Source organism: Oncorhynchus kisutch, linkage group LG4 (assembly GCF_002021735.2).
Source record: "Oncorhynchus kisutch isolate 150728-3 linkage group LG4, Okis_V2, whole genome shotgun sequence".
NCBI lineage: Eukaryota > Metazoa > Chordata > Actinopteri > Salmoniformes > Salmonidae > Oncorhynchus > Oncorhynchus kisutch.
The window spans coordinates 77898629-77917332 of record NC_034177.2 but is presented as its reverse complement, the minus strand read 5'-3'; the positions used below and the strand labels follow the sequence as shown (position 1 = coordinate 77917332).

General features: G+C 40.4%; 1 protein-coding gene across 1 annotated transcript in view; it reads right to left on the bottom strand.

Moving 5' to 3' along the window:
* The window catches only part of acoxl (acyl-CoA oxidase-like), a 44288-nt gene extending 27624 nt beyond the window's left edge, over positions 1–16664 (bottom strand). The window contains exons 1-11 of the mRNA XM_031823698.1: positions 16375–16664; positions 15968–16064; positions 15767–15853; positions 15506–15592; positions 15127–15225; positions 14554–14668; positions 14363–14449; positions 14108–14180; positions 13799–13931; positions 12881–12915; positions 95–211 (exon numbers count right to left, since the gene is read on the bottom strand). Coding sequence (XP_031679558.1) covers positions 95–211; positions 12881–12915; positions 13799–13931; positions 14108–14180; positions 14363–14449; positions 14554–14668; positions 15127–15225; positions 15506–15592; positions 15767–15853; positions 15968–16064; positions 16375–16529 — 1085 coding nt within the window. The 5' untranslated portion in view covers positions 16530–16664. The remainder of the gene's footprint in view (positions 1–94; positions 212–12880; positions 12916–13798; positions 13932–14107; positions 14181–14362; positions 14450–14553; positions 14669–15126; positions 15226–15505; positions 15593–15766; positions 15854–15967; positions 16065–16374) is intronic.
* Positions 16665–18704: the final 2040 nt, after the last annotated feature.

Below are 18704 nucleotides of genomic sequence, written 5' to 3'. Positions count from 1 at the left end.
ATAAAGAAGCAGTTTTATTTATTAATTCCATTGTCAAGCAAGGTAGCGGCAGCGATCCCTTACCTTTACACTATAGAGGAAGTGCTAACATTACCTGGTGGTGAAGGTGAGAGCCAGAGCTGCAGCCAGGTGAGGCATCAGTCTGAGGTACTGGGTCTGGTGCTCAATGATCTTCACCTCCTGCTGGTCCTTAGGCCCAAACTGACGCCGACTGGAGGGAGAGAGAGAGGAGGGAAAGAGAGAGAGGAGGGAAAGAGAGAGAGGAGGGAAAGGGAGAGGAGGGAAAGAGAGGGAGGAAAATGTGTGTGCGAACGGGAGAGAGTAGAGCGTGAAAGAGACTCACATTTTGTGTGTATGTGTATGCTTGCGTGTGTGTGTGTGTGTGTGTGTGCGCACATTTGTTGTACTGTGAATATGTACAGTGCCTTCAGAAAGTATTTATAACACATTGAAATATTCCACATTTAGTTGTGTTACAGCCTGAATTAAAAATGTATTGAATAGTTTTTTTCTCTCACCCATCTATACATACATACATACATACATACATACATACATACATACATACATACATACATATACACACACACACACACACACACACACACACACACACACACACACACACACACACACACACATACATACATACATACATAACAATACCCCATAATGACAAAGTGAAAACACGTTTTTAGAAATGTTTGCAAATGTATTGAAAACGCAGAAATATCAAATGTACATAAGTATTCACACTCCTGAAACACCTTTGGCAGCAATTACAACTAAGTCTCTAAGACCTTTCCACACCTGGATTGTGCTACATTTGCCCATTATTCTATTCAAAATTCTTCAAGTGTTGTCAAATTGATTGATGATCATAGCTCGACAACCTTTTTCAGGTCTTGTCATAGATTTTCAAGTAGATGTAAGTCAAAACTGTAACATAGTCACTCAGGAACTTTCACGGTCTTCTTGGTAAGCAACTCCAGTGTAGATTTGGCCTTGTGTTTTAGGTTATTGACATGATGAATTTAGGTTGTGTTTTAGGTTATTGACCTGTTTATGAAACAGGCTTGCCGCTATGATTTTCTATTTCTTTTATATCCTGAAAAACTCCCCAGTCCTTAACAATTACAAGCATACCCATAACATGATGCAGCCACCACTATGCTTGAACATATGTAGAGTGAGGAAAGGGGGATACCTAGTCAGTTGTACAACTGAATGCCTCTCTGAATCAGAGAGGTGCGGGGGGGGCTGCCTTAAATCGACATCCACGTCTTCAGCGCCCGGGGAACAGTGGGTTAACTGCCTTGCTTAGGGGCACAACGACAGAGTTGTTCAGTATTACTTTACTGCCTTGTTGCAAACAGGATGCATGTTTTGAAATATTTTTATTCTGTGCATGCTTCCTTCTTTTCGGTCTGTCAGTTAGGTTAGTATTGTGGAGTAACTACAATGTTATTGAACCATCCTCTGTTTTCTCCTACCACAGCTATTAAAAACCTCTACAGGATTGGTTGTTGCTCAATACGTGATAATGTGACTAGAAAATGTTGTAAACAACAGCCAACTTTCCACGACATAGACATGTCTTATATGGGCAGAAAGCTAAATTTGTGTTAATCTAACTGCAGTGTCCAATTTACAGTAGCTATTACAGAAAACAAATACCATGCTATTGTTTGAGGATAGTGCACAACAACAAAACACTTATCACGGCAACTGGTTTGATACATTCAGTAATCTTGCTCTGATTTCTCATCTTGAGGGTCCCAGAGATAAAAATGTAACATAGTTTTGTTTGATCAAATACATTTTTTATTTCAAATGTAGGAACTGGGGTCTACAGTTTGACCCCACTGCTGTCTTTGGCTCCACACCCACCCGGCCATCTTGATGTGTGAAAGTTAGTGTATTTTCCAGAGGGAAGCTAATGATTCATCATGTATAACATTCCTGGGAGTGTGTAAACTTAAATGTTTATTTACCATAGCATTTTTGCATATTTTCTATAGTTATATACTTCAAATGTATAAATATACCAATTCGGCACATTAGGGCAAACTCCTGGCAGACTTGATGTAATTATTCACTGGATCAGTCTATAACTTTGCACAAACTGCTGCCATCTTGTGGACAAAATCTAAATTACACCTACAGTTCTCTCTCAATGTATGGCCTTTCTCTTGCATTTCAAAGATGGAAAAAAAAAATGAAAATGCATATTTTTTGATTGTATTATCTTTTACCAGATCTAATGTGTTATATTCTCCTACATTAATTTACATTTCCACAAACTTCAAAGTGTTTCCTGAGCTCTCCTTCCAGACTCATATCAAACATCTCCAATCGAAAATCAAATCAAGAGTCGGCTTTATATTCCGCAACAAAGCCTCCTTCACTCACGCCGCCAAGCTTACCCTAGTAAAACTGACTATCCTACCGATCCTCGACTTCGGCGATGTCATCTACAAAATGGCTTCCAACACTCTACTCAGCAAACTTGATGCAGTCGATCACAGTGCCATCCGTTTTGTCACTAAAGCACCTTATACCACCCACCACTGCGACTTGTATGCTCTAGTCGGCTGGCCCTCGCTACATATTCGTCGCCAGACCCACTGGCTCCAGGTCATCTACAAGTCCATGCTAGGTAAAGCTCCGCCTTATCTCAGTTCACTGGTCACGATGGCAACACCCATCCGTAGCACGCGCTCCAGCAGGTGTATCTCACTGATCATCCCTAAAGCCAACACCTCATTTGGCCGCCTTTCGTTCCAGTACTCTGCTGCCTGTGACTGGAACGAATTGCAAAAATCGCTGAAGTTGGAGACTTTTATCTCCCTCACCAACTTCAAACATCAGCTATCTGAGCAGCTAACCGATCGCTGCAGCTGTACATAGTCTATTGGTAAATAGCCCACCCATTTTCACCTACCTCATCCCCATACTGTTTTTATTTATTTATTTTTCTGCGCTTTTGCACACCAATATCTCTACCTGTACATGACCATCTGATCATTTATCACTCCAGTGTTAATCTGCAAAATTGTAATCATTCGCCTACCTCCTCATGCCTTTTGCACACAATGTATATAGACTCCCCCCTTTTTTTTCTACTGTGTTATTGACTTGTTAATTGTTTACTCCATGTGTAACTCTGTGTTGTCTGTTCACACTGCTATGCTTTATCTTGGCCAGGTCGCAGTTGCAAATGAGAACTTGTTCTCAACTAGCCTACCTGGTTAAATAAAGGTGAAATAAAAAATAAAATAAAAATAAAAAATACAGGCAGTTAAGATTTGGGAATGTAATTTTAGGCATAAATTGAAAAAAAAACTACCAGATCCTTAAGAGGTTTTAAATTCTGTAACTTCTTTAAAGTCATCATTGGCCTCCCTGAGCAATTTCCTTCTTCTCCGGCAACTGAGTTAGGCAGGACGCCTGCATCTTTGTAGTGATTGGGTGTATTGATACACCATCCTAAGTGTAAACACTAACTTCACCATGCTCAAAGTGATATTAAATTTCTGCTTTTTTTTACCCTTCTACCAATAGGTGCCCTTCTTTGCAAGGCATTGTAAAACCTCCCTGGTCTTTGTGGGTGAATCTGTGTTTTAAATTCATTGCATGACTGAGGGACATTACATATCTTGACTCAAGAAAAGTCAGCTTTTCATTTTTAATTAATTGGAAACATTTTAATAAAACATTACTTCACTTTGACATTATGGAGTATTGTGTGTAGGCCAGGGATCTAAAATCTAAATGTTGAACAAAAAAAATAATTCAAGCTGTAACACAACAAAACGTGGAAAAAGTCAAATCGGTGTGAATACTTTCTGAAGGCACTGTATGTGCTGATGTGGTGGAACATTAGTTTTGTGGAGTGTATGTTGAGTGTTGAGATGTGGTCACCGTCACACACATGCCTTGTTGTGCACCTGTTGCTCTGGAAGCATTACAAAGTTTATCTCTGAGTATATCTGCACAGGTGTCTCAGTGGGGAGAGTGGGGGAGGGTGGGGGGCAGATGAAGGAAAATGTAGATGCTGCAGTCTCGAAGGGATGGCACTGTTATCATTCATACTCTGATTTCTAGACTGAGGAGCAAAATATACTAACCGAGATACTGTAAAGTTAATGTAATGTGACACTCCAATATACTTCAGCTGTATGGTTTAAGTTGTACACTAACTGTGTGATTGACAGTCCCATGTTACTAAATAATGTGTTAACCAGAAAGATCACACGGATGTTTCTACTATGTCAAGGTTTGTCCCCTGCCAGACCACAGAAGAGCGCACACCTGGGTGTTTACACAGAGGGGAAGTCCTCACAGATGATGATCCCACAACCTCTCCTCAATGTATAGTAGACTCAACTCTGAAAACAAAGCTAACAGTGGTTACACAATGTACTGTTAAAACACAGCTAACCCCAATTGTATGGGGATAGCTGTGTTCTCTTTAATGCTAGTCACTGACAACACGACCATCATTATTCTCACTACCAAGACCACTAGCCCCACTTCAAGTTCCTAAAGGTTTTACTATGCGTGTTGGTGGTGCATTGGAGGGTTTGGTGGAGGGGGGGGGGACAGGACGTGTGTCACAAAACAGGAAACGTGTCCTCCATGTGCAGTAGTCTGCATCAGTATTGTGATTACCTCCCTCCCTCTTTCTATCTCTCTCTGTGTGGTGGTGATCTGGGGTGATTTTTGGGGATGCCAACCACAGAGAAAACCCTCCCCTTTCCGCCAACCCACGCTCTCGCCCCCACATTGGAAACTTTAGCAGAACACACGCAACCCACACATGAGGATGCACAAAAACAGATATGGAAAAACAAGAGACTCCCTCAATAGGGCTGTCAAAAGAATGTGTGTTTTTTTAGAGGTAAACTAAATCATGCTCAATATCTATTGCTGTTTTCTTCCCATATTGAGCCGTTTGTTCCTTTGATGATATTCAGAAGCATTTTAAACATAATAGGAATTGAATGGAGTTGAGTCAGCTCTGAATGGAAAAAAATAACCATCTACATAATTTATTACATTGATTATGGGATGAGTTGGTGTGGAGCTAGTCTTGTGTTGCCATACCTCCAAAATCACGTCTTTGTCAGGCCTCACTTGAAGGTCTGGAGAATTTCATACTGCAGAAACTGTTTGAATGGTCCACTTGCACCCAGATTTTGATTGGATATTACATTTCAAGATCCCTCCCCCCACACTCCCGTAGAAGGGCTGCTGTGTGTTATGTGTGCCACAGTTTTCCGTCCAGGTAGGACACATTTTGTAGAAAAGTTGGTTTCAAGTGCTCGTTTTCAAGTCATCAAGTGTGGCCGACAGTCTGCAATTTATATTTATTGAAATTGAAAGTGAATTATGCTTGTAAAGTCAAACGTCACAACACGTTCTACACCGCTCTGGTGGCAAACACTTTTTGGCTCGTCTCCATTCATCCACTCTTTGCTACAACCAATAAATACCGAAAGGCACCCAAAAAAACGAAGGAAGTGGGAGAACCTATTCAAGTAAGTAAATACATTTTTTTTTTTATGTAAAAAAGCAAAGTATTATTAACTAGCTAGCTGGCTATAGTATGCCACTTTGTAGGCTAACTCAGCTGAGCTGCTATTAAGGTAGCTAATTGACTTTACATACTGTTTAGCTAAGTTAATTAAATGTCATCAGCTAGCTAACTTCCTTTTAGCTAGCTATCTTGATGTAATCATTGTAAATTATAAACACAGTCTCCAAATCCATTTGTAGATAACAGCCATGGAAGAGGGTGAAATTGCAGCTCCAGCTGTCAGTAAAGGTAGAGTGTAGGCATTGATCAGTTCAGTGAAGTATTGAATGGGAGAGTTCTGATAGCGGCCTGTACGTGTCATGGGAGTGTTCGGTTTGCTGCAGTTGCGGGTTGCCTGTCCAGTATTCTGCTGTCTCTAAAGTGTCTGTTTCTGTGTTGTATGCTCAAATTAACATTTCCTTTTTGTCTAGTTGTAAGATCTCCCATGTGTTTTATTTGATTGGTGGGTGGGGACAGGACGTGTGTCACAAAACAGGAAATGTGTCCTCCATGTGCAGTAGTCTGCATCGGTATTGTGATTACCTCCCTCTTTCTATCTCTCTCTGTGTGGGGGTGATTTGGGGTGATTTTTGGGGATGCCAACCACAGAGAAAACCCTCCCCTTTCCGCCAACCCACGCTCTCGCCCCCACATTGGAAACTTTAGCAGAACACACGCAACCCACACGTGAGGATGCACAAAAACAGATATGGAAAAACAAGAGACTCCCTCAATAGGGCTGTCAAAAGAATGTGTGTTCTCAGAGGTAAACTAAATCATGCTCAATATCTATTGCTGTTTTCTTCCCATATTGAGCCGTTTGTTCTTTTGTTGATATTCAGAAGCATTTTAAAAATAATAGGATTTGAATGGAGTTGAGTCAGCTCTGAATGGAACAAATAACCATCTACGTCGTTTGAATGGTCCACTTGCACCCAGATTTTGATTGGATGTTACATTTCAAGATCCCTCCCCCCACACTCCCGTAGAAGGGCTGCTGTGTGTTATGTGTGCCACTGTTTTCCGTCCAGGTAGGACACATTTTGAATAAAAGTAGGTTTCAAGTGCTCGTTTTCAAGTCATCAAGTGTGGCCGACAGTCTGCGATTTATATTTACTGAAAGTGAATTACGCTAGTAAAGTCAAACGTCACAACATATTCTACACCGCTCTGGTGACAAACACTCGAAAGTGTCTGTTTCTGTGTTGTATGCTCAAATTAACATTTCCTTTTTGTCTAGTTGTAAGATCTTCCATGTGTTTTATTTGATTGTTACTCTTCTTTAGAATATCAACTATGTGACTCCATTTTGCAGCTTATCATATGGCATGCATCGCCAATGCAGCCATAGGCCTACAATATGATGGCATTACTGGCTTTATGGGAATCTGTCATCTGAAGCAGAGAATAGCTAAACTCACACATTTACATGTTGAGCTAGCTATATGTTCTCAATTTAAAATGATACCAGTAGACAATGTATATGAGGTAAACTATATACCAGATTTTGTAGATTCCTTTTAAAGTGCTGACATATAATTTTTGGGGGGCAATTAGGCTACAGGAAATGAACATTACAGGTAACATAGGAGGCTATTTTTATTTCACTTATGTTGCTCCTACAGCACTAATCTGGTGAGCACCTTTGGAGCTCCACCCAAGCGTGTGGGTGATTTTTGGGGATGCCAATTACAGAGAAAACCCTCCCCTTTCCCCCCACCCACGCTCTCGCCCCCACATTGGAAACTTTAGCAGAACACACGCAACCCACACATGAGGATGCACAAAAACAACAACAGATATGGAAAAACAAGAGACTCCCTCAATAGGGCTGTCAAAATAATGTGTGTTTTCTGAGGTAAACAAAATAATGCTTATATCAATTGTTTTCTTTCCATATTGAGCTGTTTGTTATTTTGTTGACATTCAGAAGCATTTTACACATAATAGGAATTGAATGGTGTCGGGTCAGCTCTGAATGGAACAAATAACCATCTACAGTGCATTCAGAAAGTATTCAGACTCCTTGACTTTTTCCACATTTTGTTACGTTACAGCCTTATTCTAAAATGGATTATATTGTTTCCCCCCCTCATCAATCTACACACAATAACCCATAATGACAAAGCAAAAACAGGTTGAGAAACTTATGCAAATGGATAAAAAAAAGGAAATAATCACATTTCCATAAGTGTTCAGACCCTTTACTCAGTAATTTGTTGAAGCACCTTTGGTAGCAACGACAGCCTTGAGTCTTGGGTTTGACGCTACACACTTGGCACACCTGTATTTGGGGAGTTTCTCCCATTCTTCTCTGCAGATCCTCTCAAGCTCTGTCAGGCTGGATATTTCAGGTCTCTCCAGAGTTGTTCAATCGGATTCAAGTCCGGGCTCTAGCTGGGCCACTCAAGGACATTCAGAGACTTGTCCCGAAGCCACTACTGGGTTGTCTTGGATGTGTGCTTAGGGTCGTTGTCCTGTTGGAAGGTGAACCTTCGCCCCAGTCTAAGGCCCTGAGCACTCTGGAGCAGGTTTTCATCAAGGATCTCTCTGTAATTTGCTCTGTTCATCTTCCCCTCGATCCTGACTATTCTCCCGGTCCCTGTCGCTAAAAAGCATCCCCACAGCACCATGCTTCACTGTAGGGATGGTCCCAGGTGTCCACAGAGGAACTCTGCCAGAGTGACCATTGGGTTCTTGGTCACCTCCCTGACCAAGGCCCTTCTCCCCTGATTGCTCAGTTTGGCCGGGGCGGCCAAGAGTCTTGGTGGTTCCAAACTTCTTCCATTTAAGAATGATGGAAGCCACTGTGTTCTTGGGGAACTTCAGTGCTGCAGAAATGTTTTGGTACCCTTTGCCAGATCTCTGCCTCGACACAATCCTGTCTCGGAGCTCTATGGACAATTCCTTTGACCTCATGGCTTGATTTTTGCTCTGACATGCATTGTCAACTGTGGGACCTTATATAGACAGGTCTGTGCCTTTCCAAATCATGTCCAATCAATTGAATTTCACACAGGTGGACTCCAATCAAGTTGTAGAAACATCTCAAGGATGATCAATTGAAACATAATGCACCTGAGCTCAATTGAGATTCTCATAGCAAAGGATCTGAATACTTATGTAAATAAGCTATTTCTGTTTCACATTTTTTATAAATTTGCAAATATTTCTAAAAAACTGTTTTTGCTTTGTCATTATGGGGTATTGTTTGTAGATTGATAGGCAAAAAATATTGTATCAATTTTAGAATAAGGCTATAACCTAACAAAATGTGGAAAAAGTAAAGGGGTCTGAATACTTTCTGAATGCATTGTAGATAACAGCCATGGAAGAGGGTGAAATTGCAGCTCCAGCTGTCAGTAAAGGTAGAGTGTAGGCATTGATCAGTTCAGTGAAGTATTGAATGGGAGAGTTCTGATAGCGGCCTGTACGTGTCATGGGAGTGTTCGGTTTGCTGCAGTTGCGGGTTGCCTGTCCAGTATTCTGCTGTCTCTAAAGTGTCTGTTTCTGTGTTGTATGCTCAAATTAACATTTCCTTTTTGTCTAGTTGTAAGATCTCCCATGTGTTTTATTTGATTGTTACTCTTCTTCAGAATATCAACTATGTGAATCCATTTTGCAGCTTATCATATGGCATGCATCGCCAATGCAGCCATAGGCCTACAATATGATGGCATTACTGGCTTTATGGGAATCTGTCATCTGAAGCAGAGAATAGCTAAACTCACACATTTACATGTTGAGCTAGCTATATGTTCTCAATTTAAAATGATACCAGTAGACAATGTATATGAGGAAAACCATTTACCAGATTCCTTTTAAGTGCTGACATTTTAGGCAATTAGGCTACAGGAAATGAACATTGAAGGTAACATATGAGGTTCATTTTATTTCACTTATGTTGCTCATATGGCACTAATCTGGTGAGCACCTTAGGAGCTCTACCCAAGCAAGGAATTTGATTGGTTTGATGTGTTGCGAGGCGTCACTGATTTACACCGGGTTCCGATCCCTCGGAAATCTCTAAATGGTTCTCCAGTAGAATAAAAAGGTTCATCCTTTGTTTAAAAATGGCCTTTTTACAGACTACAACTTCTCATTTCCGACTAATTGAAAATTAATTTTGTTTAAAGTATCGCCCTTTCTTAAAACAAGCTATACAAAGCTGGTTACAATTTCAGTTTTATCCTCCAGAAAATATAGAAAAAAATATTACATAACTGCTATGGTTAAACTCAAATATACTGACTAATAAAAAAACTATTATTTATTGAAATTGTTTTTTAAATTGTATTACATCTATTAATGAATGATATTATGAATATAAAATCGGTGGAGTTATCACATATGCAGCTATCGAAAATATATGGGAATGTCTGCTCAATCCAAACTTACAACCAATTGATTGCAGCATTATCACAAAAATGGAGGAGGCAAGTGGAAAAGGGAGAAGGTAGGGAACTTGTTTGCCTGCCATATATTAAAGATACAAATTGGCCTAAAAGGAATTGGCATATATAGAAAAATCTACCAGTTTCATTTGAGGATAAAAATGTTGACAGCTGCGCCACACAGGTTGCAAAATAAATGGGAAGAGATTTTTGATGTACCGATTCCATGGCACATGGTTTATGAACTGGTACAAAAAAACAACACTTGATTCAAGACTTCGAGTTTTCCAATTTAAATTATTATGCAAAGTTCTTGCCACCAACAGAATCTCATACAACAATCTCAGCTCTGTAGCTTTTGCTGCATAGAGATAGAATCACTAGATCATTTATTCTGCTATTGCCCCTATGTAGCTGGTCTCTGGTCACAGGTATGTTTTTTTTTAAATCATAGCATTCACTTAAAATGAACCTTACAAATAGCAGAGTTGGGCAATTTGGAAAGCCATAGTCAGTCAATAAATCGTATAATAATACTTGTAGAAAAGGTTTTCATCTTTAGCTCACATTTTGTGGATACTATACGATTAGAAAGGTTAAAAATATATGTAAAACATGACAGCACAAATTAAGCATATATGGCACATGGAAACCAAACGATGGTGGTCTATGGTGATAGGTGGGATGGTCTGAGAGTGGCTGAGGGTTGGGTTTAAAGAGCTGATGTCTATAGTGATAGGTGGAATGGTCTGAGAGTGGCTGAGGGTTGGGATTAAAGAGCTGATGTTTGGTAATGTACTATTGTTATGTGATTGCTTTATATAAAAGTATGTATGCAAATGTTTATGTAAAATGAACAGTAAAGGTCAAAATGTTGGACACAGCTACTCATTCAAGGGTTTTGCTTTGTTTTACACATTTTCTACATTGTACATCAAAGACATCAAAACTATGAAATGACACACATGGAATCATGTAGTAACCAAAAAAAGTTTTCAACAAATCTAAATATATTTGACAAGTAGCCACCCTTTGTCTTGACAGCTTTGTACACTCTTGGCATTCTCTCAACCAGCTTCATGAGGTAGTCACCTGGAATGCATTTCAATTAGGAGGTGTGCCTTGTTAAAAGTACATTTGTGGAATTTCTTTCCTTCTTAATGCGCTTGAGCCAATCAGTTGTGTTGTGACAAGGTAGGGGTGATACACAGAAGATTGCCCTATTTGGTAAAATACCAAGTCCATATTATGACAAGAACAGTTCAAATAAGCAAAAGAGAAATGACAGTCCATCATTACTTTAACACGTGAAGGTCAGTCAATCCAGAACATTTCAAGATCTTTGAAAGTTTCTTCAACTGCAGTCAAGCGCTAAAAACCATCAAGCGCTATGATGAAACTGGCTCTCATGAGGACAACCACAAGAAAGGAAGACCCAGAGTTACCACTGCTGCAGAGGATAAGTTCATTAGAGTTACCAGCCTCAAATTGCAGCCCAAATAAATGCTTCACACAGTTCAAGTAACAGACACACCTCAACATCAACTGTTGAGAGAAGACTGCGTGAATCAGGCTTTTATGGTCGAATTGCTACAAAGAAACCACTACTAAAGGACACCAATAAGAAGAAGAGACTTACTTGGGCCAAGAAACACAAGCAATGAACATTACACTGGTGGAAATCTGTCCTTCGGTCTGATGAGTCCAAATATGAGATTTATGGTTCCAACCGCCATGTCTTTGAGAAGCAGAGTAGGTGAACGGATGATCTCACATGTGTGGTTCCCACCGTGAAGCATGGAGGAGGAGGTGTGATGGTGCTTTTCTGGTGACACTGGCTGTGATTTATTTAGAATTCAAGGCACATTTAACCAGCATGGCTACCACAGCATTATACCATCCCATCAGGTTTGCGCTTAGTGGGATCTATCATTTGTTTTTCAACAGGACAATAACCCAACACACCTCCAGGCTGTGTAACGGCTATTTGACCAAGAAGGAGAGTGCTGCATTAGATGACTTGGCCTTCACAATCACCCGACCTCAACCCAATTAGGATGAGTTGGACTGCAGGGTGAAGGAAAAGCAGCCAACAAGTGCTCATCATATGTGGGAACTCCTTCAAGACTGTTGGAAAAGCATTCCAGGTGAAGCTCGTTGAGAGAATGCCAAGAGTGTACAAAGCTGTCAAAGGCAACAGGTGGCTACTTTGAGGAATCTAAAATCTAAAATATATTTTGATTTGTTTAACACTTTTTTGGTTACTACATGATTCCATATGTGTTATTTCATAGTGTTGATGTCTTCACTATTATTCTACAATGTAGAAAATAGTAAAAAATAAAGAAAAACCCTTGGATGGGTTCAACAAAATAAATATAATAATAATAATAATAATGAGGTTCTTTTAATTTTATTAACATTTTATTGGAATGGAACTTCCCCAGGCTTACTGTTTACGGAAGCCTGGTTCGCGACGAGGCTAGCGTGCAGCTAATCCATCACTTCTATCGGCTTTATGTAAACTTTCCACATTATGAAAAGTGCTACTGTGTATGAGCAGGAATACAAAAGACTATCACTAGAATGACTGTCAGAACCTTTTCAGTTGAAATACAACAAAGAAAATCATATAATTCCAATCTCAATCACATCCATTGCATATGTGCATACATGCATTTGTCAAATGAAATGTAAAAGCAACTCATTTTTAGTTAATGTGGGATGTATGGGAGCGTCAGAAGTGCACTGGGGCACTTAAGAGGTTCAAATGTTGCTGGTTCGAATCTCCGAGCCGACTAGGTGAAACATCTGCCGATGTGCCCTTGAGCAAGGCACTTAACCCTAATCGCTCCTGTAAGGCGCTCTGGAGAAGAGTGTTGACTAAAATGTAAATGTACTGTACCTGTGGCTGTAACGCACTGCAATGATGAGGCCCAACTGTCGGTGAGAAAAACAACAGACACACTGTAAGATCTTGACACAGAACAGCGCTGATGCTACATGCCTTTATCTGTAGGCAAAGCTTCAGTGCAAAATCATATCCACATTTGTTTTGTGTAAAGTTCTTACAGATCCAAAAACAAAACCATAAGCTTAAATATGAAACAGTGTTTATTTGAAACTGTCTATGGACCATAATGTACTATTTTATTTCACTTAAAAGACAGCTGCAAACTTTGTACAGGTTCAAAGACTAAGTTACTGTGACCCACAGCCTATACACACTGATAAGATCAGTCTAAAAGTACACCATAGACATCATCTGGGCCAGATCTATTAACAGCTCTGATTTCTATGCTTCTCTGCTCTCCCCAAGCTAATAACAGTCCATCATATTTTGAAGAAGTCAGATCTGTTTTAGCAACTCATTCAGAGTATGACAATTATATTTATGCAACCATCCAACATCACCAAAGGGTCACCTGTGGTCAGAGCTTTGTATGATTGTCTCTTGGTTACCTGCCAGACTTGGGACACAACCTGGAATTCAGTCCCGTCATTGGGTATACACAGCAGACTATGACGCCAACCCATCTGGCCTAGATTTACCCAGACTGAGGCCCATAATCCACTCAAACTGCAGATGACTGAGCTGATTTCTCTCATTAGAATAGCACGTAGAACATAAAAGAAGGTGTAACAAAGGCAGTGTTATGCTTTGTCCCTATGACGGTGTTGAGGGAGGTAACGTAAATCAAGACTGCCCTCTAGCTGTCACTAACCATCACAGTAAGATGGTAAACATGGTCAAAGCTAAAGAGAGCTAATCAGTTTACATACACTAGCCTAAATCATAATGCACATGGCCTTGTAAACTCACCTTCATGGCAGCTATGGCCTGGACAGTGAGCCCCAGCCTGGTAGGGGTGAGAGCAGCCAACATGGCGTTAAAACGTTTGCTCTTGTTCTGGACAGGAGAAGAGTACAGCCCATCTGCCGACACACAGCCAAACCTGGAGCAGAGGGTCATAAAACACATTGATGATGCATACTGTACACTTTACACAGCTAGGAATCATTTAAGTGAGGACATATTCCAATGATGTCTAGAATGCATTCAACTTCCAAAGGTAGTTATAGAGAACTGTTTAATGACCCGTCAGTGGAGCACATGTTACAGTCCACTCACTTGCTGAGCAGGTTCGTCCTCGGTATCCTGACATTGTCGAATATCAAGATGCCATTGTCAACCCCGTGTAAGCCTGTGACAACACACACAGCATGGCTAAGTTTCAAATGTTCAATGAAAATCCACGTATTAATACACAACGGTGTGCATTTGTGACAGGAATGATTGTCTCACAGCATCATATTCATGTGTTTGTCATACAGTCGGAAGAAGAACGCTGCTTAGATGAAAAACAGGCCATTGAAAACGAGCTACCTTCTTTGTGCTTCATGTCAATGGCTGTCACTCCAGGATTCATGACTCCATGTCGGTCTCGGATTGGAACAATAAAACAGTGAGGACCTATGGGGATGAATAAAACATGTTAACACACATTAGTAAATGCACAGGGGCTGTTGCTAAACACAATCCATAGCAGACAGACTGTTGTATTGAGTGAGTCCCACCTTGGGAATCTCCATTGATGATGAGCTGAGCGAACACAGAGGCGTAATTCCCCTTCATGGAGTTTCCGATGTACATCTTCTGGGCATCCTCACACGGTGTGTGGATGATGAACTCCTGAAGGCCAAAAGATGAATGTATAACTAAATATGATGATATCGATGCTTCTTTTGGACTCCATGAGTTCATGGATCAGTAAAGAAAGGCATGAAACACAGACGAAGAGGGAACATACTGTATGTACTAGATATGACCTGCACATTTCACATACATGTTGATGTAGTTATGTAACACAATATGATCTAGTCCACTGTGTTACGGACCACGTACAACAGACTATCATTTGGGGTATGTGGTAGATTGTCCTCTGCACATAGTGTAACTGTAACTAGTGGAATTAGTTACAGTTAGAATTTCATCCTAACCCAACTGACTGGTACAGTTGGTCCATGTTGAGTGGTGAAAAGAGGTCGCTGCCTTGTGGAACCAAACGACTGTCCATCAGTTCAGAATTCCGCATTGCCTCAATGGTGTCACATGATTCGTGAGTGTGTTATGCATGTTATTAAGCTGACCTGTGTAGATGGCTCGTAGCAGGCCTCTGTAAGGATTCCCCGGACGTTACTCCCATGACCCCTCTCTGTCATGGCAAACATCCCAGTGAACTCCGAATCCTGACAGAAGTCACACCCAGTCATTCAACAAAAACAATTAGGATGATGATTTGACAAAGAGTTAACAATTAAAGGCTAAATCCATTGTTGTATCAGATGAATAACAACATCCAATGGCAATATGTGCTGTGGATGAATTAATGTGTATGGCGGAAAAAGCTATATACAAGTGCATGCATTGTAAGAATGTAACGACAAGAGGCAGACATTGAACAAAAGCTGTAAATGATCTGTTATATTACTTTGCATGTGAGCTGTGTGAGTGGCAGTGGACACATACCGTAACTGGGAGATACCATTTTTTCTTCTGACCAGGGCTTCCAAGGTTAGTGACTGCACCACCAAACAAGCCACAGACAACACCCAACTGTGGACCAGAGGGGAGAACACCAAAGAGCACTGTACAGACAGCGAGTACACACAGCCGGTACAGTGTAATCATACATGGATTTGGTTATGTAAATAAATGCCTATGACAAGCTGTGTGTGTGTGTGTGTGTGTGTGTGTGTGTGTGTGTGTTGGAGAAGTCAATTAGCATACCTTTACTCCAGTGGACATATCTGCAGAGCATATCAGTTCCGTGATACCCAAGCTCTTGGCTATGAAGCCTGGTTGTTTCTCTTTAATCTAAAACCCCTCAAGACATAAAAACACAGTTTCATAACTGAACAACACCCTGACAAACATTTGCAAGGTGTAAAATTGGTATCAGTTGAGGGGTGTAAGACTGAATTCGTTCACCTGATCTTTGAGGTGATGTCGCATTAGTGGCCTCGTTAAGACATACTCCAGTCTCTCCACTGTCAAATCTCTATTCTGGTCCAACGTGAGACCATAACTGTAGAATAAAAATGTATTACATTTTAGTATGTGACAGAATGAACATTGAACTGAAAATGAACATCGCAGCGGGAAATTAGCATAATTATTATTAGCAATATTTTATCCAGATGTGCGCGCAACGCGCAACAGCTGGTAGCCGCACAAGACCTTTTCATAAAGCCGTGACATGATTTGCCAACCGCCGAAAACTGTAGATAGATACGTAAAAGAGCATGTCCTTAAACCTTAGCTACCACAGGATTAAATCGTGATGATCAACATATGATAGAAAAGTTGGATAAAACCACCAGTAAGAGATCACGAACCTGCTAGTTCGAAAGGGCTCGCCTTGGGATATTTCTTCACGAATATGATCTTTGGTTTCCCAAAATTCACCATCGAGGTATCTTGCAAGACTACTTGGAGTAGATTTGTCAGCCATTGATGTCTCATATGTCCTCTCTTGTTGGGAAATATCCATTGTCAAGCGGAGCACACAGAGCACAACCAGACACAACTGAAGATTGTCACTTTCACAGTCAACTTCCGCGTCCGGATGATGTCACTCGATGTGTAGCTGAAACGTGTACAAAATGATACATGGTTGCGATTAATTGGTCTTTTGACCAATCTTCAGATCTTTTCACATTAGATCATTTTCAGAGCTGATCTGATTTCTCAAAACACCAATTTGTGTTATTTTTTTTATTGGGCTGTGTACACGCAGCAGTATCATATGTTTTTTTTTTTTATGTAAAATGTCTCTGTCAGCAAAATGAGAAAGAAAAGTGTTTGAGACAGACATGTAATGTTTATACATGCCCAGAACTTGCTCATAAATATTGATGATGTAGTGTACGTGTATAAGTAAATGGGAACAATTTAATCAACGATTCAATGAGTAAAAAAACATTTGCATGTAATGCACTGCATCATTTCTTTAATGTCTCATAATAAAGTGCACTGAAACCCAGGAATTTAAATTCAGTTATGTTGTGTGACTCACTAGATTTCAGCAGAGAATAGACTATAGCCAACAAACTGCAAACACTTGAGTAAACGAGGGATACAAAGTATATTGAAAGTAAGTGCTCCCATACAGGTGTGGTTCCTGAGTTAATTAAGCAATTAACATCCCTGAGCAGGCCCTTATTTAGACTACCATGGCCTGCCCCCGTAAAATGTAAACCACCTCAGTCACCAGATCTCAACCCAACTGAACACTTACGGGAGATTCTCGAGCTGTGCCTGAGACAGCGGTTTCCATCAACAAAGAACAAAATGTACTGAGGAATAATGGTGTTGCATCCCTCCAATAGAGTTCCAGACACTTGTAGAATCTATGCCAAGGTGCATTGAAGCTGTTCTGGCTTGTGGTGGCCCAATACCCTATTAAGACATTTTATGTTGGTGTTTCCTTTATTTTGGCAGTTACCTGTAGTATATGGTAGAGACTGTGAACGCAGAGGTAGGTCTACTCTATGTTACAAAACCAGTCTATTTTTTTAACATGGTATTTCTTGAGCTACTAAAATAAATGTATGGACGTGTAATGCTTGACTGTCCACAGTGGATATTAATAGATTGATTATCTGATTGATTGACCAATTAACCGGGTGGTTGATTAACCAATATCTAGATATGTATGCTTAGGCTTCATTTACACAGGCAGTCCAATTAAGATATTTTGCCAATTATTTGCATATCTGATACCACAAGAGTTTGGTGGCACCTTAATTGGGGAGGACGTGCACGTGGTAATGGCCGGAGCGGTATAGGTGGAACGGTATCAACAACATCAAACACATGGTTTCCATTTGCCATTATTATGAGCTGTCCTTCCTTCAGCAGCCTCCACTGTCTGATACTTATCTGCTCTTTTGCTTAATGTGTAAACAGCAATAACAAAATACATGGAATCTGATCTTTTGAATCCTGATCCTCCATATGCAGTCTCTGTCTGGATGCTCAGATGTGATTATTGCTTTTGCTCTGAAGTTCTTTGTTGTTGCACTTGACCTGCAATAACCTTTTTTTAAAGCATCAGTGACAGGAAATTGTATCTGTGTGCTACCAGAGATCTGTATATAGTGTTGAGATGCTTATGTCTCCAGCTTAACAATGGGAGTAGTTGTCTTAAAGGGGGGATGGCAGGTAACCATCTTAGGTCCAAAATAACATCATAGAAACGCATTGGGCTTATTTTGGCGAGAGTGAAACCTCTCGCTTTGCCTCTTCCTCTCTGGTGCTACTTCAGAGGTTACATCAGTGTGAATGTGCACATCAGATATCAGTCACATGTAAAACTGAGTGTGTGGATCAGATATAGAAAGAAAATAAGATTTGGGTTCTTAGAGTGGCTGTGTAAACACAGCCTTAGTCCCATGTTAAGAAAGTACCAATGGCAAGCAACTACAACATTATCAATAACAGGTAGCCTACAGTGCATTTGAACATTTTTGTTCTATATTGTACCGACTGGATATAGACATTCTTTCACCAAATCAAAACGGGTTTCACGGATAATGGAAATTATCAACTAAGGGAAGAAATGGTGCCATCCCCAGTGTAGGCCCTCATACAGCACAAATATCATAGACAATACATATGGTGAATATTGCAATGTATAACGTATCTATGGTGAATATCACAATAT